This window comes from Copadichromis virginalis, linkage group LG4 (genome assembly GCF_057382275.1).
Source record: "Copadichromis virginalis isolate Kocher_CV1m ecotype Utaka linkage group LG4, C_Virginalis_male_GT1.1, whole genome shotgun sequence".
Lineage (NCBI taxonomy): Eukaryota > Metazoa > Chordata > Actinopteri > Cichliformes > Cichlidae > Copadichromis > Copadichromis virginalis.
The window spans coordinates 7,093,771-7,120,939 of NC_140621.1; the positions used below are offsets into that span (position 1 = coordinate 7,093,771).

At 40.0% G+C, this 27,169-nt stretch overlaps 2 protein-coding genes across 2 annotated transcripts; both read left to right on the top strand.

Moving 5' to 3' along the window:
- Positions 1–885: 885 nt before the first annotated feature.
- Positions 886–8,828, top strand: coil (coilin p80). The gene is made up of 7 exons (XM_085453330.1): positions 886–1,211; positions 2,189–3,170; positions 3,267–3,356; positions 6,236–6,283; positions 6,419–6,488; positions 6,793–6,881; positions 8,216–8,828. The coding sequence occupies exons 1-7, from the start codon at positions 961–963 to the stop codon at positions 8,261–8,263; spliced, it is 1,578 nt and encodes a 525-aa protein (XP_085309456.1). The 5' UTR covers positions 886–960; the 3' UTR covers positions 8,264–8,828.
- Positions 8,829–9,317: 489 nt separating this feature from the next.
- On the top strand, positions 9,318–27,075 carry rab11fip4a (RAB11 family interacting protein 4 (class II) a). The gene is made up of 15 exons (XM_085453331.1): positions 9,318–9,742; positions 15,283–15,370; positions 15,823–15,911; positions 18,530–18,675; positions 18,785–18,946; positions 19,663–19,797; positions 20,591–20,626; positions 20,872–20,980; positions 21,314–21,417; positions 21,662–21,802; positions 22,489–22,570; positions 22,801–22,938; positions 23,068–23,214; positions 24,989–25,132; positions 25,213–27,075. The coding sequence occupies exons 1-15, from the start codon at positions 9,590–9,592 to the stop codon at positions 25,327–25,329; spliced, it is 1,791 nt and encodes a 596-aa protein (XP_085309457.1). The 5' UTR covers positions 9,318–9,589; the 3' UTR covers positions 25,330–27,075.
- Positions 27,076–27,169: the final 94 nt, after the last annotated feature.

Consider the following 27,169-nt stretch of genomic DNA (forward strand, 5'->3'; position numbering starts at 1 on the left):
GAAAGGCTCAGAGTTTAGGTGCAGAACTGCTGTATTGGGATAAAAGTGACTCTCCTACTGTGTCCTACAGAGACATACACGCTGATAATAGCTAGAACCATTTTAGATTTGACTTGTTTCCCCTCATTTTCAATCCAGTTTTTGTGTACTATGACATACTGCAGCCTTAGGAATGGCCTGTTTACAGCGACCTTTTCATTCAGACCATTTCCGACACGACTTTGGCCAAGAGTAGATGGATCAAGGTCTTAATATATCTCTTTTTTTATTTTTCCAGGTCTTGCTGGATTTTTCCTATTTCTATCAGACATGGATTCCAGAAACTGGTCATCTGATGTAGACAGTGCATCTAGGCTTGCCACTTTTTCTTTGGTCCTAATGTTTTTCGTTTTCGTTTTTTAAGGAAAATCTGATAACCATGCTGATATAAGTTGTCTATTATGTGTAGACAGACCAGTGGTTCAACTGTGCATTTTTAATGCTTGAATGAGTCATAAAGTCAGTTTTAAGGACTTTAACAAAAAATCCCAAGAAGAATGAAGATAAGCTTTTATTCAAGTCATTTTTCAGTTCAGTTTGAGCTTAGTTTAAAGTTACGACAAGAGCCTCTGGTGAATATTTGGCTGCGATGGAGATCGGTAATAATTCAGTACTTCCTCCACGCCGGCAGAGGTCAATATTGTAAACGAGGGTATTGACAGCGCCAAACACGTGCGCCTCACTTCCGTTGAAAAGTGATAATTTAAAATAAAAGTCTGAGACTACAAACGAATACGTGATAAGTTGATATGATGTGGGTATAGCTGTCATTACAGAGTTATTATTACTATAATAATCTTTTCTTTGAATAGGGAAATGAAATACATTTGAGTTTGCACTCTTATTTTGAAGAGCGGAAGTGTCGTCTTTGAGCTCGCAGAGGGAGTACAGCAGCCGGTGTGTTTTGGTGCTGTAGCCGTCATGGCTGCCCACAGTAACAACTTTATCCGACTGCGCCTGTACTTTGACTACCCGCCGCCGGCTGTCGTCGGTTGCCGCATGTGCTGGCTGCTCGTAGACCTAAACGTGTGTCGCGTGGTGGCCGACCTGGAGAGCGTCATCAGGGAGAAGTTTGAATTCAGCGGCGGGAGCATCCTCAGCCTGTTCATAGAAGACTGCTACCTGCCGCACACGGAGAGCATCTACGTGGTGCGGGACAACGACAGCGTCAGGTGCGCGTGCTTTGTTAGTTGTAACTTTCAAAGCGCTGACAGATCCTGGCATATTTAATACGAGTTATTTAGTTACAACATGTCTCTAAACACTCAGCTCAGTACCATGTGGACGCTGCTTGCTTGCCTAGCTCTGGGTGGTATGAACAAAAACCTGGATCGTGGCACGGTATATCATGATTTTTTAGACACTTTGTCGTCATAAAGGGGAAAAACGTTAATAAAATACAACTAAAAACATCCTTTCAGTGTTATCTATTCTTAGGCTCTGTTTGCAAAAATGAAATACGCGTATTTGGCACAGGGCTATTGAGTGAAGTGTGGATTTGAAACAAACTTCATGTAGACTTAATTTTCCAAAATTTGTGGCACCATTTATTCTCCTGTCACCCCAGAGTCGAGTCTGTACTAATCTAATTTGAAGTATGCACCAATGTAACATACTTCAAATGACCAACACACCTCAAGTTTGTTAAGTTTAAGTCTTAACATAAGCGACACAATATTTAAATTCACACGTATTCATTTTGTTAGTTCAAAAGCTACAACAAACCAAATGCTGTATGCTTTACAACAGTCAGTTTTTCAGTATTCTGCACTGCCATCTGGGGTTCAGATCTGTGTGGGTTTCCTCTCACAACACAGAGATCTGCATGTTGGACAGACTGCTGATTCTAAATCATGTGTAGGTTTAAATGTGCTTTTGTGGTTGCCTGCTGTTTCTCAGTGTTAGCCCTGTGTCATCAAGAGTGTGTCTTAAGGTTCCAACTTCCCTGTAAGGGTTGGATAACTAGTAACTAAGTAAACAGGTTTGACGTTCATTTCGGTCATCTGTCCGTCCGTGAGAAGCAGGGTACACCCTGGATAGTTTGCCACTGACCTTTTTATTTGTGTCAAGGAAATTTGACATAATAAATCCATTGTATAATGTATAATGTTCAACTATTCCTTTAAGATGTGTTCTGTTTTTGTGTCAGGGTGAAGGTGGGCTGGATGAATGAGTTGAATGGATACAGCAGTCATCCAGATGCAGCAAGTGAAAGCGGCAGAAAGAGACGGCGAGCCACAGAAGACACTGTGCCAGAAGAAAATGGAGTGAGTGTCGAATGGAAGAAGAAAAAGAGGAAGAAAAATAACGAGGACAGAATGACAGACGGTGCCAACCTAGTGGCAAGTGATGACCAGAATGAGAATGTACAGGGAAACCCCACAGAGAAGAAAGAGAAGAAGAAAAAGAAGCCAAAGGAAAAAGGTGCTCCTGCTTCTCCCAAACCAGCTGATCTCCCGAAGATTCCAGCTGCTGTCAGCCGGCTGAGTAAAAGCACCAAGAAGCTCCAAGCATCAAAACCACAAAAAGCCTCCTCTTCAGATTCCAGTAGTAGCAGCAGTGATGAAGATGTCGTACCCAAAAAAACAACAAAAACACCCACCTCCACTCCTGCTCCCTCCAAGGTCCCATCAAACACAAAACCTGCCCCCAAAAAACCTCCACAGTCATCGTCATCCTCTTCAGAAACAGAGTCTTCTTCTGATGAGGCTGCCAGTGTGAAAATCCAGCCCAGAAACAAACCTTTAAAAACCACGGCTACCAGCTCAGAATCAAGTCAGGCTCCTTCAGCCCCGCAGCCTACAAACGATAATCCAGAACAGACCGCCAGCATAGCCGAGCCACCTCATACAGCAGCAAAGGGTTCCAACTCGGACAGTGAAGACGAGATCCAGCTGGTGATACGAAGGCCGCTGCAGCAGCCCAGAGGTGGCATAGGTATTCAGTCTCCTTGGCAAGGTCGCGGCAGAGGGAAAGCCAGATGTGGCGGTGGTCAGGGAGCAAGTGTTACGGGTGGGGGTAGAGGAGGAGCAAGCAGAGGGAACAGTAGCAGCTTTGGGTCCAGCTATAATGGAGCCACAGAGCCGTCTTACCAGAATGATTCACTGACCAACATGTCAGTGATCCTGCAGGTTTGTCTGCATCTGAAGCCTAAAATTTAAGTGTAATATCTGCTCTCAAGTAAAATGAATTAAAAGGCATTCTTGACTTTCTGTCTCCATTTATAGAAGGAAGCTGTGAGTGTACCCAAGCAGGACTACAACTCCATGCCCCTGTTAGCTGCTCCTCCACAGGTGGGGCAGAGGATTGCCTTTAAGGTGGGTGTTGTAAGCTGCAGTCATCTCCAGGTTAAAAATGAAAGCTATCAGCCCTCGTACTGTTGTTCTGAAGGAGTTTTAGGGCTACACTAAGAAAAAAAATACTATTGATGATTTTGAGAATAATGTCATACTTTTATTTTGAAAAAAAAGTCTAAATCTGCTGTACCCTCTGCCTTCTGTAGATGAGGTAGTGAAACAGGCTGATCAGCCCTCTTACAATACAGCATACTCCCTCTTTAATGCACAAGGATGTAGACATCGATGACCTTGCATCTGTCCACTGCAAGCCATTTCAATTTGTACAAATCAGGTCAACTCTTCCAAGTTTGCTTTTCTGTGCCTTGTTTTTTCAACATCCTTATCAGCTGTAGTACACTGTTGTAGCTAATATACTGTAGAACACTCAAAATTAGCTTAACTTTGGGGCGGGGGGACAGTTATCAAAGATTTTCTGTTCAGGTGTAAACTTATGTGAAAAATCAAAATGCTTCACAGACATAAGCCATGAGTTTATCTTACAGTGCAGTATTTTATGTAATGTTTAAATCCAGTGTTCTCTAAGCAAATACACTGTTAGTGAGCCTCTGGGATTTTTTTCTCCTCTGCAACTCTTTATAGAGAAGTCGAAAAAGTGACTGAATAGCAGCAGTTTGCCCTGCCTAGCTAGAGGCTAGCTCGTTAGCTACAGTGGTTCAGAAGCTAACCACTATGGGTAGCAGTCGCTAAGAATTAGGAACCATGTTTTACAAAGATTTTTGTGAACCCATTATTAGCAGCTTTTTATGTTGTTTAAAACTGCATCCACAGTGGAAGCAGTTAGTTTGTTGCCCATGTCTTTGAAGCTGATGGCAGGTCACCTTTGAGTATTTCAGTTGCCTAGGTAACCCACTAATATATTTAAGTAGCTCATAAGTCAATCACCAATTTTCAGCTTTTCTCATAGGTAGTCCTTTAATTGTTCACCTGGAAACAGAGGATTGTTTATCCTGTCCACTTTGGATCACCAGTCAGGGCTCCAGAGTGCGACCAAATTTTTCAGTGGTGCGACTAAAAAAATAATTGGTCGCACCACTGCGACCAACTGTTCGGGTAACAAAAAAAAAAAAAGAAATCTCTGCAACTCTCCGTGTGGTCAACAACAGACACACATTATGCCCCTATTGTGGACTAAACCAATCAGAGATAGTCAGGGGCGGGACCTCTCAAATTGGCCGTGGTCCAGTTGAAAGTGCAGGTGGAAGTGGGAGGTGAGTAGCTTGAATAAAGTGATATTGATTCATTAAATCCTGAATCGACTTTTAAATATAAATGTGTTTTACCAGAAACGCCAGATTCTCAGATTAAAGCTCACAAAACTATTTCTACAACCACCAAACAGCAAATGAGAGCAGGTACACGGATTCCACACAAAGACGTAAACACAGACCTGACCCGACGCATCAGAATCAGCTTTCTCTTTCTCGGCTTTCTCACCCGACGGCCCGTAGACGGATACGTTGTCGGAGTTCAACGATCCTGATGCGTCCGGTCCGCTCTGTGTTTACGTCTTTTTGCGCTGATTCTGAGCTGCAGGTTTTGTCTCTCTCCAACCAAACTTCACCGAGCCAGCAGCAAAAGAAGCAGCAAACTACGCTTCACATTTGATCAATGTCGTCATGAATTCCCTCTGACTTTTGCTGTTTTGCTTCCACCACGATAAAAATCACACTTCATGCACAGCTCTCTCTCTCTCTCTCTCTCTCTCTCTCTCTCAGTTACTTTCACACAAAGGCATCTGCTGTGATGTTCACAATTCTGATGAAGTCTCACATGTATCAGTACTGATAAATGATCAGAATTATAATATTTCTGACTGTCTGAGGCTAAATTGAATAGAATCAGGACTTTGAGAACCGGAATCGAATGGATTATAGAAATCAGTGATGATACCCAGCCCTAATGAGCAGCCTAGGTCTGACAGAAGTGGATGTAGCTGTGGGTAATAAGAAAAGATGAAAAGAAAGCACTTTAAGCACAAGATTGTTAGTTAATAGTTTAGAAATGAATGTTGTCAGTATGGACTGCAATTTCCCCCCCAAAAAAGTGCACATGTAAAACTGCGGTGTTAAGCGATGCGGTTGAAAAATTTGAGTGCGCCTAACTTTTTAAAGGTGCGCACCGGTGCACCCATGGCAAAAAGTTAGTCTAGAGCCCTGCCAGTGGTTATTTTGCCCATAATTGCCTGCAGTTGCTTGTAGCACACACACCTCCCACCTCAGGTCCCAGCACGTCTTTTATCGGGGAGCCATGGCTAGATGATGGAGCTCAGGTGTGTGTCAAACTCCCCTGACAGGCACCCTGAACCCGCTGCTCCACCCCTCCCCTGCGGCTGAGCCACAAACCACACCCTGCCGCACTCACATTTTTTCAGCTTATTGAAACCAAAGATTTCGGCCATTTCTGCTTCAATTCTATTTTTAAAGATAATAAAATACATCATTTTAGTATGTAATGCTTAAAGGTCAAAGGTCAGACATCAGTGTGTTGTTATAAAAGCAGGGTAACATTATAATTATGAGGGCATATTGTAATAAAATAAAATAAATACATGGCTGGCTGCTTCATGTCAAATTTCCTTGGGGAAGATACTAAGTTGCTCTCTGATGCATTGTAATAAAAACATAAAGCATCACAGATGTATTACAGCCCTCGCTCTTCGAGGGGAGTTGCGCTGTCAGAGTGCTTTTGTTTCCTCTGTGTTATTGTAGCGCCTCTGCCTTACAGAGTAAAGCCCCCTTAGAGCGACTGCTGTTGTGATTTGAAGCTATATAAATAATAATGTGTGAATAAAAAAAGTGAATTGCATTCATTTCCTAATTCTATGTGTTTAAATGCAGCTGCTGGAGCTAACTGAAAACTACACACCAGAGGTATCTGAATACAAGGTGAGGGCAGTCAGTTGTGATGACCTAATCACAACCTTGGAATGATGTTACTAATAAAAGCTTATTTAATAATATCTAATATGGTATAAACTGTCATTCGTACTCTATGACCAACTATGGTTCTGTTTATATTAGGAGGGAAAGATTGTGAGTTTTGACCCAATCAACAGACAAATTGAACTTGAACTCCTTAATGTCTCTCAAGGTAGGAGATCAGTTCACTGCTGGCATACAATATCATAACTGTGTATAATCATGCCTTTTTAAAAATAATGTATCATGTAAGTAATTATATCAAAATTTAAAAGACGACTCCTGATGTCTTTGAATTGTCAGCACCTAATTAAACTGGTCATGTCACTGGTAGTGATATATAATACGTTACAGCGAAAACCTTTTCATTTTCAGAGAACTGAACACTTTCTCAGAAGAAGTTAAGAGATTTAAGAATTAACCTTCCTAATTTATTTCTGTTTCTAATGATTCCTAACTTGTTGCTTCTTCCAAAGCTTCCGTAGAACCTGGAAAATTTGATCTAGTCTATCAAAATCCAGATGGCTCCGAGAGGGTGGAGTATGCTGTGTCCAGAGGGTCTTGGGTAAGACTTTATGTGCTGTTAATAACCCTCTGAAGCCACAGGTAGTGTAAAAGTAAAGCCAGTGTGGGTGTGCTTTAAATCTGCTGTTTTTTAATGGAGCTGGTCACAAAGTGCACAGCAGATTTATCAGAGCTACTTGAGTCAATCTGCTGCTGCTGAATGTGACACTGATAAGAGCAAAATAAAACCATGAGATAAGAGGCTAAATATATATGTATGGCTGCTGATTAGGGTGATAATTCTGTGGGTGTGACCCTTTATCAACCTTTTTACATTACATACATTAGTCAGGGGTGTCAAACTCAAATACACAGTGGGCCAAAATTCAAAACTGGAACAAAGTCGCGGGCTAACGTTAATATTTATTGAAATATATTTATTCCTCCAGATATAAGAATGAATCTTTTCTTATGGACTCAAACACGCTTTGCTGAAAAACTGAATATGGAACAAGCAAAGCTTAATACTAAACAATATATATATTAGCTGTATAATACCAGTAGGCCAGCTCTGATAGTAATTTGGTATGGCTTCACGGGCCAAATGTAATTAGGCTGCGGGCCAGAGTTTGACACCGATGCATTAGGTCATGTTACTTTATTATTTATTATTTAATAAATAAATAAATTATTATTCCCCCCCCCCCCCCCCCCCCCATAAGGTGTGATTGTTTTAGACATTTCTCTTTTTTCATGAGTTAACAGGACCACATATCACTCGTCTTAGCTGCCAGTCAGTTTGAGATTGATTTTAAGGTTTTACTGTTTGTTTTTAAGCCTTTGAATGGGTAAGTGCTGTTTCGGTTTTTGTAAAGCCTTTACACTCCGAATAGATCAAAATCAGAATACTTTATTAATCCCTGTGAAAATTATGTGGTTACAAGTTTTATTTTCGACCCTCTGGATTGAAACGTGGGTCGCTGGTTTCCTGGTCCTCCTCAAGTCCACAATCATTTCCTTGGTCTTTGTCACGTTGAGCTGCAGATGATTCTGCAGCTCCACAGCCCAGTACTCTGTCTCATTGCCCCCACTGATGCATCCAGCTAGCATCCTACAACCATCATCTGAAGATGGCAGGTCTCTGTGCCGTGGCTGAAGTCTGTGGTGTAGAAGGGGAATAGGAAAGCGGAGAGCACAGTCCCTTGTGGTGCTCCAGTGTTGTCAGACTCGGACACAGTGCTTGCCCGCTGGTCTACATCATCGTAGACACGATTGAATTTATTGTCTTGCATTGTTCTGTTCTCTTAGCTGCACAGGTCTTATTTTTAATTGTGCTGTATAAATAAATCTGACTTGACTAGTCCTTAAATTAACATGTTCACTTTCTTCTCATAGGTGACAGAACGGTGGGAGTCTCTGCTGGAGCCAAGACTCATCATTTAAGTTTGAGAGAAATAGTGAATTCATACGCCCACATAGTTCTTTTTTTAATGACCTGGACTTATCTTTTAAAAGCTAAAACATCCAATGGTTTTGATTCTGGTCCATTTAAACTTTCTTATCTGTGCTTCTCTGTTAGCACATTTTTAACAGCTCTGTTTAAACTGGGTTTAGAGATGAAATGGTTTTTATGCTTAAATCAGCTGAAGGGATGAGTAATGATTTTGAGCACTGGGCCACACTGTAATGGTTTTATTTTTTGTACAGAGATGTGACTGTGATAAGTCTTGTATAAACTGTTTTTTCCAATAAAAAAAAAACTGCATCCTCAGCCACATCCTCAGGGCAAAATTTTAGTGTGTTATCCACAAAATAATATTTTGCATATTCATTATCTGACTGTTTTATTTTGTAACAAAAAGACCTTGCTCAGAATTGATTTTGAAAAAGTGTTTAACCTAAAATGTAATTATGCTGATAATTAACAAAACACACACTTTTCAACTTTAACTGTTGTGATTTTCTTTTTTCCCTCAAATCCAGCACTTAAACGATTATTGTGTTTTCACTGACTGTTGTCATTTTGTTCTCAACAAATTACCTAATGTACGTCAGTGAAGGTTTTCAAGGTGAACATTTCATTCATCTAGATCCAATCGGTGATTTATGTGTTCCTTTAATTTTTTGAGCAGTATTTGTCCGCTTGAAATATTACCGTTTCCAAATAATACATTAATTCTTAAGTTTTCTTATTCAGTTTTCTGGAAGTCAGTCATATACTAAAAATTCTTTTTACGACGTGGTTAGTTCAGAGTTCAGTTATAGTAGCTAACATTTATGTTAATTTGTACTATTTATACTAATTTTATGTTTAAATTAAGTCGACTTTTTTGTTTCCCAATGTTAATTAAATATTCTTATTGCTTAGTTTTCATGTGGTAGGCTAAATAGTCTTACATGGTATGATTGAGTATTTCAATCTTGTGTGTCATATAGGTCTTTTATTATTGGCCAAACTGGGCTTCCATACATTTTATACATTGTCGTCAAAAGCGGGAGGAAAGTGACAGCACACCTGGATTATGAATTAGCAACTGGCCTGTGACGTAATGCCTCGTGACGAACTCGTAAGTCGTCGCGTATTTCCGACACTCCTCGCGCCTCTTGAGCGTGCCGTGCTGCTTGTATAACAGTAGCGGTACCAGTCGGTCCGGCGGAGCTGAAGGCTGGGATGGTGATGGCGACCGTCGGAGTCGGTGTCTTGCAGTCCGTTTGATTGAGGAAAACCAGAATATAAGCTGTGTGTGTGTGCAGCGCGAAGCCTGTATAATGGAAGGACGTGCCTTTCCCGAACAAGAACAGCTCCTACAGTTTTTGAGGAGGCTCAAGGAGGTTTTCGACGTCTGTGACGAGGATGCTGACGGCTTCATCCGGGTGGAGCACTTGATGGACCTCGGTCTTCAATTCGGTCAAGGAGACGAGGTGAGAGGCTGGAAGGGACTGGGTAACAAAGGACAAATAGCACATCTGCATTCATATTCGTATAATGTTTCCAATATGGTGAATCTGTAATACGTGGAGCTTTTAACAACAGACAACCTGTCCTGCTTATTAACAGTCACAGGTGTGTTAGAGGTGCCAGCAGCTTATTTGCTGCGGTATGACATAGGACAGGCTACAGGAGACTTGACATCCTCGGTGGTGGCTGACATGCTTTGTCTTGCGTTTCCCATTCACTTAAACTGTTCCAGCCTCACAACATTAGGAAAGCTGAAGACTGACGACAATGGGGGCATTACAGCCTCTGTAAAATCAGAAAGCCTAATAATGCAGCTTTACTGCTTATAGCTACACTTTTATCAATGATGAAGGTCTTCTGTAATCCCCCCTCCCCAATAGGGGTTAACTAATACATCAGTCTCAGTGGCTGTATAAAGTCAGTGCGGGGGAAAACAATTCTGAAATCTGATTTTTGCAGCATCATAAAATACATTGTTTAATACAGGTGCTCTGATTTTGTCAGGATAAGAAACATGTTTGGCTATTTTAAAAACATAGTATTGTACAATATTGTAATATTATCCTAGATACTGACTGTACTAATAGAAGAAAGTGGGCAAATGCAGGATCCTGAGCAGTGCTTTGTTCTCCAGTCTGAATGTTTAGACTGGAGTGAAGAATTTCATTTGTCATTTAAACCTTGATAAGAAACATACAAAGTGAAATGGCTTTACATTCTGTGTGCAAGATCAGATATCAGCGTGTTTGTGTTGTTCCTAAAACACTGTGATAAATGTCGCCCTGAAACCTTCACTGCAGCTAAACAGTTTGTCCACACCTGGGACGAGCGTGTTCAAGGGGATTATGCCAGAAGGCCGAGCCACACGTAGATTTCCACACATAGTTACCGTGATTAACCATCGATGAGCCTTGCTTCAGTGGTCAGAGTTGATCCTGGAGATGCACCATATCTTTGTCATGCTTCTGACCCGTTGAGCTGTCAGGGAGCAGCTAATGAAAAATGTGATGCTATGTAACATTTTATTACAGCCCCAAATATGTGAAGTGATGTAGTATTTTATCAAACAGTATTTAATATTTTCTGTAGCAGAATTATATAATTTTCCATATTGGATGATGATTTTTGTGTGCCATGATAATAACCCCAAGCAGGGCTATAGTCCCGAACCAGGGACCTAACTATATATATACACACACACACACACACACACACACACACACACACACACACACACACACACACACACACACACACAGAGTAGATCTTCAATTTATTTAGAAATATGCTTGTTGTTGTTCAGGTTTACATAAATAAGAAAGCTATATAAATAATAACTGATGACTTTAAGTGGGCTTAGTCTGCAAGTGTTTCCAGTCCTTTGCTGATTGAGTTTACATATTTGAAAAGGTGGAGTGATGTCTGCTTGTGACTGTGGAGTTTGCTTTAAAGTGCAACAGCGGCTGAAAACCCAGGACACATCACTAAAAATAGCTCAGCCATGCTAAAATGAAGCTACTTCCTCATGTCGCTCCTCCCCTCGTGCACTTCCACTCATCTCTGTGCTTTGTCTCCATGGGAACGGGAGCTTCACTAGATCTCCGCAAGTGGATTGGTTGATTATTAAGTAATTAAATGATCTGCTCAGCTGCTCAAAACAACTCAGGAGAACACCAGCAGCTCTGCATTTCTGTTTGTTCCAGCAGCGTCTGTGGATCGTGGGTTATACACACATCCTGTATTATTTCATCATATTTTTGAAGACATATTTCTGTATGTTTTGTGTAGAAATTTACTGCTAAAGATGTACATTTTTATATTTTATCATCTAAAATAAACAAATCCTATTGTGCTCATTTCGACCATACACCTGCATGCCTCTTTATTAGGTATACCTCGTTACTACTGGGTTAGATGTCATTTTGCCTTCAGAACTCCCGTAATCCTGCATGGCATAGAATTATCAAGGTGCAGGAAACTCCATGTTGACATGATAATATCACACAGTTGCTACAGATCCCCTATTCCACCCCATCCCACGCTCTATTGGACTGATATCTGGTGACGGTGTAGGCCATTTAAGTGCAATAAACTCCCTGTCATGTTCAAGAAACCAGTTTGAAATTTGTGACTTGTGTTGCATTCTGCTGCTCATAAAGTAATGCACATGATCAGCAACAACTCTCAGGTACAATGTAGGATTTATGCTCAGTTGCTACTAAAGGGCCAAAAGTCTCATAAGAAAATATTCCCACACTATTAAACTACCAATACCAACCTGAAGGCAGTGCAGGATGGATCCATGCTTTCATGTTGTTTATACAAAATTATGAGCCTACAATCTGAACGTCACGATTCGACCAGGCAATATTCTTATGATCTTCTGCTGTCCAGTTTTGGTGAGTCTGTGTGAACCGTATCCAGACTTTCCTGTTCTTAGCTGGCAGGACTCAGGCCATCTGGCACAAACAACCCTGTATGTTTGGAATCACTTAAATCACATTGCTTTCCCATTGTGGTACTCGATTAGGACTTAAGCAGGCTGTCTTTATCACATGTCTAAACACATTGAACTGCTGCCGTTCGATCTGATCAGATTATTTGCATTGATGTTCAGTTTGAACAGCTGTATCTAAGTGGCTGGTGAGTGTATGTGCATGCAACACTAATGTAGCTTTTTCATTGATCTGCTTCTGACCATAGATAATATAAAGGAGAATGTACCTATAGTAACACCCAGAGACACTAACAACACAGAGATGAGCATTTCTGTCATCGCCACTTTGGTCTTTGAAAAATAGACGTGATGAGTGAGAGATCGCTCTTAGTAAGATTATGCATGCTTTGGTTAATGATATGTAATTGAATATACTCCAGTTATCCTCTTTTTGACAATTAGAATGATCAGAATTTACAAAATGAACTTCATGTTTTATTCAGCATGACCCAAAACGATTGGTTTATTCTTTTCAATGCAATATGTGAAAAACATGCTCATTTTAATACATAGGCCACCAATACTTCATTGCTGTTGATTTCTTTTTATACATACGAAAACACCTGATATCTTTTCATCTATGTCCACTCAACATGGCAGACTAAACTATTCATCACTTTAATGTGGACACGGCCAACTGGGATCTGGTGAGCTCTCTATTCTATATTTAGACGTTACTTTCTTCCCTCCTCTCACTGTTCTCTGAAGCGTTGCACATTTCATGTTAAGTAGATGGACACCACTATGTGAAACAAGTGCGACATTTATTAGCACAGAATCCCTCTTGTCGCAGTCGCTGGGTCTAATACGTTTCCTGGCTGAAAGCCTGACACTGAATCATTGTTGTTTTCCCCTTTGGCAGAATTATCTTCTCACTGTATGGTAAAAACTATTTTCAGACCAATTGGAAAGGTCTACCGCTGATGTACTGTGTTGTTAAATGTTTGTGAAACACAAAATCTGAGATATGAGAGCTGGCTGGCAAAGAGCACTCCACTCAGAGCTTTTATTTGGGGAAATTAAAAGCAGCATCCATAAACGTAATATGAATCCTTTTAGTTTATTAGCTTCTTGTACTTTTCTTTAGCCATTGAATACAATACTACATTTTATAGTCTTTGTAAAAACATGATATGAAATGTTTCAGCACTCTGAGCTGTATATTTCCATTTTCATCTCTCTTACTTTTTTATATTTTGCACGTTTGCACTATTTTAATGTACCCTGTAGTACTGTATGAAGGTACACGAATGAAAACTTATCTTTGTAAGGTACAGGAAGCGAAGCTAAAAGCGCCCCTAGTAGCAGCGCCCCTCTGTACCTAGTGACAGATCGAGGTACCTGTATAAGTACAATGAGGTGCTATATTTGTGTGGACTTGGTTCCCCAGTAGCCTCTCGTTGTCTTCCTTTGTTCTTGTTATTAGTTTGAGCTTGCAGCAGTCTCGTTACCCTGAGGTAAAATTAAATTATTGATAATTGTGTCAGGTTTGTGGTCTCGATCTAACTTTCCTCACATTTTTCTGATGCTACATAGAAAAAACACCTAATTTAAAAAAAAAGAAAAAAAAAGAGTTTTAACCGTAATTTAAAGATGCCAAAGTAAGTTAGTGGGCTGCATTTCTAGTGTGCTCTGTTGGCTGCAGTCTGTATTTCTGTTTTGAGTATTTGTTCCTGAAGCTCTCTCCTGTCTAACCGTCCTGTGAGTGTCAGATCCACAGTGGCGCTACTTTCTGGTTTTGTACAAAATACTGTTGTCATGGTTTTATTATATACATGCATTGAGTTTTGTTGGCATTGGATGGACCTTTTTTGTCTTTTGGATTAAAGTTGAAAATGAGGACCCAAGAGAGCCTCTCGTGAATTCTAATGCTGTAAGAGGTTTGTAGTGTCTGGTTTCTGCTCGTGTGACATTAAAGAGTCTTCAGGTTTTTGAAGTCAAACCAGGTAGACAGCTGCTGACGTTTACATTTAATCCTCTGTGATAACGTGACACTGAACTCCAGGACGTGTCCGTTTGTGCTTCTATAGATGCTGACATAACACAACTTGTCCCACAGTATACCCTCAGCTCTTAACTGGTTATTTTCATCTTTTTTATCCTCACTGAGAAAGCTGAGAGCAAGATCAAAGCCTGTGTCACAGAGTAGTTCCACCACTTTCCAGACCCGGAGCTATAATCCTCTTTTGACTTATTTCATCTTTGTGTCAACAGAACAGCGATCCTAAAAGCTTCTTTACTTTTACAAATAAAACTACAAATTTGTCACATTTTAGATTTTAGTTGTCAGAGTTGTCTCACTCCATTTGAGCCTCCAAGGGGCCACTCTGACATCTGACAGTCTATATCAGGGTAGTAGTAGTAGTACTGTCAGAGTACTCATTGTTGCATATGAGGATAAACATCCCAGATAATTTCTTTTTTCCAGGAAATTTTTCCTTTACAACATAGATTTTCAATTATTTTCATAAAATTTTTATATTTTTTATTTTTTTCAGTAATGTAGATACAAATAAATAGAAAAAAAGTGTTTTAAGTTCCATTTTGATGTATGAAGATAAAAAAAAACAAAAAAAAAACAGCCCTAATCTAAGGACATCAGTAATAGCTGTGCAGTTTATTGTTAATTTTATGCAATAGGATGTTTCCTACTTTACCGTGGCTGGCATCTTCTGGAGGGGAAAACAGGGACTCGATACTTTTTATTCAGTCTGCCACTTTTTCCAGAAAAGTAGGATAAATCTGGAGTTCTTTGTGAAGTCGGCTGTTTGGTTTATGTAATCCGTAGTTACAGGCAGTCTTTGTGAACCTGGACCCTGGTGTCTCTTCAGACGCCTCTAACAGTAAAACGTGGTTGATGTACTTGTGTGAATCGTCTAATATTTTTCTATGCACACCTTTAAGATTTTTGCTGATGTCAGTTAACAAGGGTACGAGTTACCTTCTGTGTTTTTATTAAAGCGGGTTTCCTTTAGAAAAGGCTGACTTTACTTTTGTGTCTTGCAGGTGAAGAAGTTGACAAGGTACCTGGATCCTAACGCTCATGGGAAAATCAACTTCAAAGACTTTTGCCACGGAGTGTTTGCTATCAAAGGTGAGACATGGACTTTGATTGTCCTGCTCTCTGTCATGAGAAGATGTGTGAGCTTTGTAACTTTGTAACCTTGTCACATTTAGTTAAAGCTCGGTAAACTGTTTTCTACTATTTAGTTTTCTTGCTAAGCTAAGACAAACATCTGCTGACCTCACACTTGTGTTGTTTATACAGACATCATAGTGTTGTCAGCACTTTCATGTAACTGTCAGAATGGAAACAATCTGCTCCATACTCTTCTTCTAATGCTACATGGCCCATTTTACCTTGAAAATGACAAAAAGAGTTTGGATATTATAAAATGAAACATGTAAACATTGAAGATGATACCACTTTATTCACGTAGCTCAAATTACAACAAATATTCTTACTGGTTTTATTACAGAGGAAACATCTGCTTATGTTATTTCCCCTCTTATTATTTACTTTCCTCCCCACACTTGTCCTCCTAGGTTGTGAAGAAATAATGAAGATGACCGTGGGTCCTCGCAGCCATGCCTCCAGCCAGCCATCTGTCACAGACAATGGCTATATATACCAGGTGATTGGATCTTCAATGGTGCACATAATTCTGTGGCATGATGTGAAAACACACCCTGAAACGTCTCCGTTAATTCTGCAAATTATTTTAAAGACACTTTTTAAAGTTTTTGTAAACTCAGATGTCAGAGTGAAAGTGGACATTGTTTACATGGAGTGAAACAGCAATAATTCAGCAGTGAAGCTAAGATCATCGATAACTGTTCATTTAGAACAGTGTTTCTCAAGGTTTAGATTTATATTCATAATAAATGAAAATCACGAGGCACTGATTTCTTACCTAAACACCAGAGTTTAAGTGTCAAAAATATGATATAGTGACTGACTTTTCAGAAACAATTTTTTTTATATAAACCTGTACTGCTGGGCTTCCATACAGCTCTGAAGATGCTGCTGGTTCCTAGCATGTGTACTACCTTAAATATATCTCAATTATTTTTGTATCATAAATTTACTGTGTGAAATGTATGTTGCTGTGCGTGGCTGATTATGTCCCTCATAGAGATTAGCCTAACTGGATCGTTGCTTAGCAACAAGAGGATGAGCGAGACAAGAGCGAGACGGAGAGCGAGAGAGAGCGAGAGAGCCGAGGTGTGGTTTTGTCCCAGCTAAAGCTTCGCTGTGCTTTCTACATTACTGCTGGAGCTGCAGTCGTATTTATTTGTGTCTAAGCTCTGAGGACACTGAGCCTTCAGGCATTGGGAATACAGTAGATTTTTGTTTTTAGCTCCACCACAGCAGATGCATTCACACGTACACACTCATTAGTGTGATTTGTGACTTTGTATTGGAGATGAGTGAGATGGTGTCCACACTTATTTGGTAAGTTGCACGAATGTGTCAGACTAACTGATTTCTAACTTTTTGAAAGAGAAGATTAGTCCAATAAAGGAAAAGCACACAGACTGGCACAAAGCTTAAAGTTGTTTTTCATTTTATGTGGCGTTTCTGTGTGTGGATGAATTGGGATATATTATGTTATTTTGTGTGTGTATATATATAAATATATATACATATGCTCCCACACCCCTTCATCACAGACAAAGATGTGTTTAATTAATGAGTGAAAGGTGGGTAGCAGTCCCTCAGATGCCATATTATGTCTGTCTTGTGTCTTTATATGTGAACATACTTCCACAATCCAGCAGAATCCTAAGTAAGAACAGAGTATGGAGCCACTGCTTTTACTGGTAATGATGAGAAACTTGACTTTGTGTGTGTGAAAGAGCGCTTGGGTGTGACCTTGTCATGGTACTACAGTGGGGTTAAGCCAGACAGCAGCATGATTTATTAATAATATACTATCTGGGGCACGCTAACTCCCACATGATAAATCAGCCCAAGACACTACCTCAAATACAACTTCATCATATTCTGTTCAAATCATGAGAGCAGGTCAGAATACCAGCTGTACTGCTGTTTCTCTCTTAAAGCCGTTGCTTTGTGTCGCTGATTTAAACTCCCCTCTTTGCTTTAGTGATTTCTGGGGAAAATGTTTGGCTCACACCTAAAGCTAACCTTAATGCTAATCACAAAGGTCCAAACATTGGATATTGTTAGTAATATCCAATGTTTGGACAATTAAAGTCATCTTAAATATCTTGAGATCAAACTTAAACATCTGAAATTCTTTGAGTTTGTACGTCTCATACAGTTAGTATGTGATGGGGTATTGAAACAACAGTAGATTACAAGCAGAAACATTTTTAAATTTCTATTTAAACTGTGGTTTAACCCTTAAAACTTCATTGTTTGATTAAATCTGCTAAAATAAGCACAGGAAGGCAAGACTGATTTCTCTAAATAGCCTTTTAATAAATGTAGGCTGACATTCCTGGATCTTATTGCTGGATTCGTCTAAATGCAGTGGGATTCTTTCTAGTTTGAGTTTTTATTGATAGTATTTAGTTTTCTGTTTGTGTTGTTGCTGTTAATTCCTTTGTAATTTAAGTCTTGTCATTTTTGCCTTAATTTTTAGTTACTGGTGACCCTGAGCTTATTTTGGCTCCTCGTGTCTTATATCTAGTTGTCTTTCCCTTTCGTTACTTTATTGTGTGTGTATTTTGGCCTGTTTTCTTCCTTTAGCTACTTCCTGCCTTTACTTTGAAAGGTTCAGTTTTCCTGCCTCTCTTATTACCTGATTATTCTCAGCTGTGTTTTGTTCCCCAGCTGTTTTCATCGCCCCTCTTCACCTTTTGTGTTTTTACACACAGTGGTTCATGACAGTTTCCTTGTAAGCAAGATTATAATCTTCGCATTTTTTATTTGAAATGTATATTTCTAAGAACTATATATTAAGATGCTGATGATCCGTTGTTCAGTGTAATCAGTGACTAGGCACTGTATCGGACTTGTATCTCATGCATGATTTTAGCTGTTCTTTGAATAACTGTTTACATGTGATTTTAGTAAACATCTCTGTGTGATGATGTGATTTTGAACTCAAGGGTTTCTGCTTTGAAATTGAAAAAAAAATGTAAAGTTAACTTATAATTCAATTTGTCCTGTTGAAGCGATGCCTTGTGTTGAAGTGTCTAATGTGACTGTTACTTCTATTTCTGAAGTCCTGTAAAGTTCGATTTTTAATCCTAATTCACATAATTTTTCTTGTATGTTCAGAATGGTGAGGCAAAGCTTGGTCCTCCAATTATCATGTGTACACGGTCCTACCAGGAAAGCACGTGTGCTGATGGCGAGTGCGACATGGACAGCAGCACTGAAAATGGCAACAGCTCTGACTCGCTTCACCCAACACGGCAACGCAGGTCAGTCATAACCAGTCTGAGTTGGGACTTTAGGAAGACTTAGAATTTCTTTTGATTGTGGGTTTGTTTTTTTCCCCTTTAATTGTTTTGTTTTGGAATGCAACCCTAGCCGCCTGATTGGCTCAGCGTCTGCGCCCGTCATCTCTAGAGAGGAGCAGTTTGAAGACTACGGTGAAGGGGAGGATGTAGATTTTACTCCCAGCAGCCCTTGCCCTGAAGAAGAAACACGAACAAATGGTTTCTCAGATCTTGGATCCTCGCTTCCCTCCAGGTTGGTGTCTGATGAGAAGGAAGCACTCCCTTAATCGTATGCACACGCAGAATTACATACAAACATATCTTAAGACCCAGTTTTCATGCAGAAAAAGACAAATCAGACTTTTTGGCTGTTTGCTTGTCCTAAAGAGAAAAGCACAGGGCTGTTAACAATGGGCCTGTTTGATTTGAATGCAGTGCATTGTTTTAGACAGTACTGCAAGTTTTCTGAACCATGGCTTGAAAAAGTAGAGCAGGGGTGTCAAACTCAAATACACAGTGGGCCAAAGTTCAAAACTGGAACAAAGTCGCGGGCTAACGTTAATATTTATTGAAATATATTTATTCCTCCAGATTTAAGAATGAATCTTTTCTTATGGACTCAAACACGTTTTGCTGAAAAACTGAATATGGAACAAGCAAAGCTTAATACTAAACAATATATATATATTAGCTGTATAATACCAGTAGGCCAGCTCTGATAGTATTTTTGGTATGGCTTCACGGGCCAAATGTAATTAGGCTGCGGACCAAATTTGGCCCGCGGGCCACAGTTTGACACCTATGAAGTAGAGACTGGAAGACATTTCATTGACGCATGCCAATGTGCTCTGCAGACATTGCAAATATCTATAGCTAACAGCAAGAAGCTGACTTTCACTTTTTCAGACATGCTTATTTATATTTGATTATATATGTGGACATTAATCAATTCATTCTTTATAATTCCAGTGCTGGCCACACCCCTCAAAAGATGCGGCAGCTGTATAACAGTGAGCTGCTGGACATCTACTGTTCGCAGTGCTGCAAGAAAGTGAATCTACTCAATGACTTGGAGGCTCGACTGAGAAACCTCAAGGCCAACAGGTGGAGCACACATTCACTGATGTTCATTTCTGGGAGTGACCTGGAACTGTCTTCATCCTAAGACTGAATGAATTTCAGATTTTTAAAAAAGAAAAAATGGTGTGTGTTCATCATTGGGGTATCACACTACTCAGCCTTGAGCCCCGGGTCCAAGAGGACCAACGTGGCTACCATGCTAACTGTGGAACACCTGATTACCCTTTCAAGACAGGGAAGCACTTCCGAGTATGAGGCCTTCATTTTCAGTGAGAAAACGGTGGATTCGACCCTCTGGGATTAGATAGAGATGTTTCAAGTATGCTGCAGTCTTGTTCGTAAGACTGATGGTGTAGCATCAGTGCTAATGCAGGCAGGGAGGAGAGAGCTTAGCCTAAAAGATCAAGCTTTAATTTACCAGTCAGTATAGCACATTCGTACAGTTATCTATTTTTTTGGAGCTATTGGTAATGGTAATGACTCTTGCTGCCTCAGCATCGCCCTAATGTCACAAAGCTTGGATTAGCTGTCTTAGCCATCCAGCTAAATCCCCTCTTATTCATTCTTGGCATCAGATGCTGCATCCACATCAAAGGGTGAGCTCGAGTTGTTGCTATAGCAACTGTATCCCAATGTGGCGGGATGACTGGTTGTGAGTTTTTGTCTTGTGTGCGAACAGCAATACAGCTGAAACAAGAACACTGACTGTGGTTAAAACTGTATCGTTGTAGCAAAGGCTTTTGGATTATTAAAATGGATAGTTGAAGCCTGTGTTACTGTCAGTATGTGTGACTCGGTTCCTCTCCTGTTTTTTCAGTCCTAACAGGAAGATTTCCAGCACGGCATTTGGACGGTGAGTGACCTGACGTTCTTACAAAGCGCCTTTTTAAATTCTTGCTGCTCTAAATCATCTGTGCACTGTAGATATCATAAACTGTTGCTTAGTTTTGGCATCTTTCTCGTTACAATATAAAAAATGCAGCCACTGAAGAACATGGTGGTAGTAGACACTAATGCAAAGCATATACGGGATTTACATGTTTATGCAGTGTAAATATGATGTCTCCTGTTTCTCGGGTGTTTTCTCTCTCCCTGCAGTCAGCTGTTCCAGGCCAATCACAGCGTGTTTGGGTCCAGTCAGGGCAGCAGCACAGAGGATCTGTTCACAGACAGTATCGACTCCTGTGACCTTGACATCACAGAGAAAGTAAACACATAATAATCTTCACCTGCTGGATGATCCTCTAGCTCATAGCACATCTCCAGAGCAGAACAAGGACTACTGTCACAAACTAAGAGTCTAACTGGTGAAGCAGCAGCCTCGTTTTAGCTAATGAAAAATAAAAACAATGCTGAAATAAATTGAAGTCTGTGAGGTGGGGAAAATAGTGTTAGTGTGTAGGAGGATGGATCAATTTAAAACGGGCGATTAATCTCCTGTTAACAACGAGCTGTGTAGAGGCATACTGGGAATGTCTGTATGCAAATGAAGAAGATGCTCTTTAACCTTTAGGCCTTACCTGTGTGATGTGTCACTCAGGTCAGCTACCTGGAGAAAAAGGTGACCGAACTGGAAAGTGACAGTCTGGCCAACAATGACCTCAAGTCTAAACTCAAGCATGACAACACCCACCTTGTGCACAGGTAAGAATACTTGAGCTGAGTGGGTGCTTTGGCTGGGTTTGGTTCCTGTACAAAAAGGCGTGGTGTTTATTTTCATACAAATAACATTAATTGCACCTGTTTGATCATTCTTTACAAGTGGTGCAGATATGAGATATATGTGATGTGAATTAGTCCATAGATCTTATATAAACCTGTGCAGCATTTTGGTTCTAGCTGACTAGTCTGTACCAGTCTGAATGACCTCTGTGTTTTTGCTTCCAAGGGTTCATGAGCTAGAGGAGCAGGTGAAGGATGCAGAGACAAAGTCTGCAGAGAGTCTCAAAGAAGAGGTGAAGAAACACCGGGAGGCTTACACCAAGATGGAGAGAGATAGAAACACAGAGATAGAGCTGCTCTGTAACAGGTAAACTAACCAGCAATTTACCTGAAGGGAAGTTTCCCCCATAATCCAACTCCTAAACAGGCTGGTGCTAGATTTGGCTCTGATACAAAATCAACTACACATCTGCTGTTAAGGCAGGCATTCTGTAACCATAAACTACCACAGACACTGATTGGCTGTAGGTCTCATGAAATGAAACTGCTGTTAGCCTTGTTACCCTGCCGTTGCCTGCTATTAAGACAGGAAATAAGGAAATGTGCAGCGCAAATTTACAAGCTGCTGTGCTGATCAAAGACGGTCAGCGTTCTGGCACTTTAAAAACACCAAGCCTTACTCATGTCTTTTAACCTCCTAGGGCCTGGCGTCCATATATGTGGACATCACATTTTGGGTTGTCAGGCCCTTGTAGAGCCCTTGTGCTCTACAAGGGCCTAATATCCGCTTACAGGGACATTATACTGCCACTTCTATCAACATTTAAAACAAATGTCCTCATTTTTGGATCTCATTTTTCTCAGAAACAAAAATCTGGTAAAAAACAATACAAAACAGGTAATTCTTTTTATATTCATCAGGTCTCAATCAGCCCAAATAGCAAAGAGAAATTGTAAATGCATGCCATGAAAGAGTTCAGGTCTTAGGAGGTTAAAGTTCACTGGGGTACCTGTGATACCAAACTAAAGCTGTTTGCGTTTGTTCACCCTAAGGTTACAGCAGTTAGAAGAAGAGAATACAGAGATGAAGTTGAATGTGTGCAGACTCAAGTCTCAGACTGAAAAAATGGATCAGGTATGCTGAAGTATCTTCCTGTGTCATCATGATGTAATCCTTTTATTATTTTATATAAACTTCATGAGTAGTTTCACCTTGACAAGCTTTTTTCTTTTAGTTTGTCTGTACTCATCTTGGTTGCTGCTAGGTTTCCATATCTCAAATGTTGCGAATTTTCCTACATATATCATAAAAACATGAGTGTTTCTTTTTCTCAGCCACTGTTTCCTGACTTGTGTATTTTGCAGGAGAAGCAGAGGGTGACAGACAAACTGGAGGACACTAGTTTGAGGCTGAAAGATGAGATGGACCTGTACAGGAAGATAATGGACAAGCTCTGGCAAAACCGCCACGAGTTTCAGAAGGAAAAAGAGTCCATGCAGGAGGTGAGACACTCCTCCCAGGCAATCATTTCTATGAAAATAACTTCATTTCCCACTGTAGTCACCAGGTAAGATAAGAAAAGGTTAATGTGGAACATGTTAGAGTTGTTTGACCGACTGTTTTGTCTGCAGCTGATTGATGATCTCCGTCGGGAGCTCGAGTATCTGCAGTTGTTTAAACTGGAGATGGAACATCCTGGGAAAGGCAAGGGGCTGTCTGAGTTCAACGCCAAAACCAGGGAGATGGAAATGGAACATGAAGTGAAGAGACTGAAACAGGTCCACACAGAACACACTCATCCTTGTTCTTCCTCATTGCAGAAAAGACTTTCTCTTCTACTTTTAATTCCACAATGGTCAGATTTGTGTCATTTCATTTATTTCTATTTAATCCACACAAAAAATAAATTCTTGAAACATGCATATATCCAAACAAGGAGCTGCTTGAGCCCCGTTAATGTGTATTGGGAAGTAGCATACTGAAGTAGAACTCCCAAACCTGTGTTGATACACTGATGGATCGCTCAGTCCTGCTAACTTTACTTTGCTGTGTAAAAGTCCCATTCTGACCACCTGTAACGTGCGCTCCATTTCGTAACTGCTCTCACATCAATTTCGGTTTCAAACTTTTATGTTTATGTTGAGCTGCAGAGAAGCCAAATATTAGTCTTTAGTTGTAAAGTCCACAGCAAGCCCAAAGGCGCTTTGTCAGGTCAGAAATGCTCTCTGTTGTGTCCTTGTCTGTTTTTCTCTTCCCAACAGTCACAGGGTAATCTCCAGTGTTGGGCAAGTTACTTTGAAAAAGTAATTAGTTGTAGTTACTTTTTTGAAGAAGTAACTAGTAACTTAGTTACAATATTATAAAAGTAACTAATTACTAGGAAAAGTAACTATTGCGTTATGGTTAACCCTCTGGGGTGGCTGTTTTTGACTACTTTTGATTTTACCGCTTTAAAAAGTGTTTACCTCGCCTTGTTTGGTATCGTTCTTTTCAGCACAACCTCACATGTCTGAATTTACAGTTTGTTTGTTTTTTCATTTTGAAATACTGCATTAGCACAATTGATCCGAAATCAGACAAAAAACAGAGTAGAAAAAAAGTTGCATTTTTTACTGTAGCAACCACAAACGAATCATTTTCATAATTTGAAATGCAAATATACATTGTAAACTTTACAAATCTATGCACAAGTTTTGCAAACCACAAAGTTGTATGCAGCTATTTACCTAAAAAAAAATTAACCATTTCAAACTATTTACAGAACAATCAGGTGTTCTACATCAATCTAGATGCCACACAAACTATTTGTGCAAAAATAATTTCTGTCCACCATGAGATAAAGGAGAACATCACAGGCCTGATACCTGCAGGCCTGACAACAGGTGTATCACTCGTCCTGTTTTCTACCTGGAGACAGCGTTTATACTGTTATCTGCCTTTGGTGGCTTTATGGCAGCAACTCATTGTTCTGACACACACAGCAAAACTATCCACTACACACTAACTGGGATTTGCTATGTCATCTTAAATTGGTCATGTGATTGGTTTAACCATGACTACTCTATTCTTTCTCAGCCAATCAGCAGTACCTGTGCGATTGTTCCCCCCCCCCCCCATATCTCCCAGTAAGCTGAAGACAGCTTCAACAGTCTGTGTTGAAAAATAGTTACTGAAAAAAGTAACACCGTTACTTTTAACGCCATTATTCCCATCACTGGTAATGACCATTCATTTGGGCTACCAGCATTTCCCTGTTAATACCCAGTTTTGCCAAACTGGCATTGGCCAGCGGTGGTTTCATACTTGATTAAATCATTAAAACAATATTTTCATGAAGTAAAAATCTTCCTTTCAACTCAGAAAAATTGAAGAGAAACCCAAGTGTATGTGATGTTTGGAGGGAGAGTGAGACATACACCCACAGTCAAAGGCAGGCAATCCTAATCACATGTAATGGATATGGCTCGGTTATATTTGTGAGATTTTTCAAGCTCACTGCTTTCTCAAATTCACACACACATCGAGTCAGGACCGGGTCCTTTGTGTCTGTAGGAGAACCACAAGCTGCGCGATCAAAACGACGACCTGAACGCTCAGATTCTCAGTCTGAGCTTGTACGAGGCCAAGAACCTGTTCTCCTGTCAAACCAAGGCCCAGTGCCTGGCAGCTGAGATTGACAACGCTTCCAGAGATGAGGTTGGTCTGTTACTGCTGGTTGGATGAAATGGTTATTCTTGATATAACTGCGCTTGTAATGCATTCCTCTTCTCGCTCAGCTTGTGGATGCTTTGAAGGAGCAGGAGGAGATCAACCTGCGTCTGAGGCAGTACATGGACAAAATCATTTTGGCCATTCTCGACCACAATCCTTCCATCCTGGAGATCAAGAATTAAACACAATGCACATTTGTATTAGTGAAGCTGTGCTGATCTACCGTTACCTTTAGTCCGTAAAGTTGTAATCCATAACATTCCTGTCCTGGCTGAAGCTGATGGAGCTGCTTACGCTACAGACAAACACATTCGCATTGTTCACTCAGTGATGTTTTTTTTCACAGATATTGTGCACGTTTGGTCCCCCCTGTGAGATGTAAATCTTAAGCTGCAGTACAAAATGCAGGAAATGTTCTGTTGGTGGACATAAATATTTTTTCCTGCTGAACTGCAGCAAACAGTTCACATTAAAGCTATCCTGCATTTCAGCATCAACTCTTTGGGTATCATTGCTTTTACTTGGAAGGTGACACTAACCCTGGATATTTAATCCCTTTAATGTGTGACCACTTTGAATCTGGTAACACATTTTAATGTGTGGATGTTACCACAAATTACTGATAATGCAATAAATGGGCAGTGTTTGGTTTGGGTACAATCAGAATCTGATGTCACTAAAAAGTTAAGGATTACAACTTTACATTGCAGCTAACATTCTGAATGTTTGACACTTGCACACAAATGTATGTACATTACCACAGCAGCTGGTCTCCACATCCACCCGAAGTAAACTCCTCTTTATAAGGAATCACTGTAGAGCAACTTTGCCATTTTAATCTTATCCACCGATGTTTATCACTGTATGTTTGAAAGTACATAAAAGAAAAGCATCTTTCCTGTATGTTATGTAATTTGGACAACTGTCTTTGACTCACAGGCACCAAGTGGAAAACAGATTTAAGAAGTGAAGCAAATAAAATGGGAAGGTGAACCGTTTCTGTAGTAAAATCAGAAACGAGTTGTTCTGTAGAGATTGTAGATAGCTACACAGTACATGAACACTGATGTAAGCCTTTCTGGTGACACTCAACTTTTCAGTTCTTGTGATCATTTGATTGCGTTTCTAACCCTTTAATTTAGCTGTTTGAACACAGCCGAATGTTTACATTGAACCATATGCTTTTATATCGGTTTTCAGTAGTAGTTCCAAATGTTAATGTCACTAACTACATGAAGCCTTTGCTTTCTGAAGACTTTTCACTATAGAGATATTTAAAGGTGCCAATGAACAGAATTATGTGCCAAATCATTTGTTTTCCACAAATAATCTAGTAGATGAAGAGCATCATACTGCAGAGCTGGATGGCTTACATGTACTTGTATATTAGCCAAATTAGCATGTGTATCTATGAATCCAGAACTGTAACATGCATTTATTAATAAATGTGTAGAAATGTGCGCACATCATAAAAACTGCAAGTCCAGATCGTGTCGTGCTGTTCTGATCTGAGCTTATTCCAAATTTTCTCACCAAATATGAAAATATTCAGGTTCAGGAAATTGTATTTAGCTTTGCAAGGAAATGAATACATGTGACACATGTGGTGAAGCTCGAGGATTTTAACAGTGTGAACTAATGATGTTCTTTGCATTGAATATAGATTACAAGAAAACTCTGTGGGGCACCTTTAAAATCAGGTTCTGCACTGTAGCCCAACTATGAAAGCACATAGCACGTGATATAGTAACACACTTGTTTCGTAGGCAAAGTTTATATACCTGGAACAATGATTTTAAAATAGGGTGTAAACATTCTTGTTCTGTCAAAATTCACATGTTCACATTGATTTCTTTTATTTTTGTACCACACATGGAGCAATGGGTGACTAGATGTGTAAATAAAATCCATTCGCTTAGCACCACAAAGTTGGTCCTGGTTGCTTATTCGTAGTCTTCTTGTCTTGTTACTGGGTACAAAGTAACAAATATGTTAATGCAGGTGTGATGTCATGTTGTACAC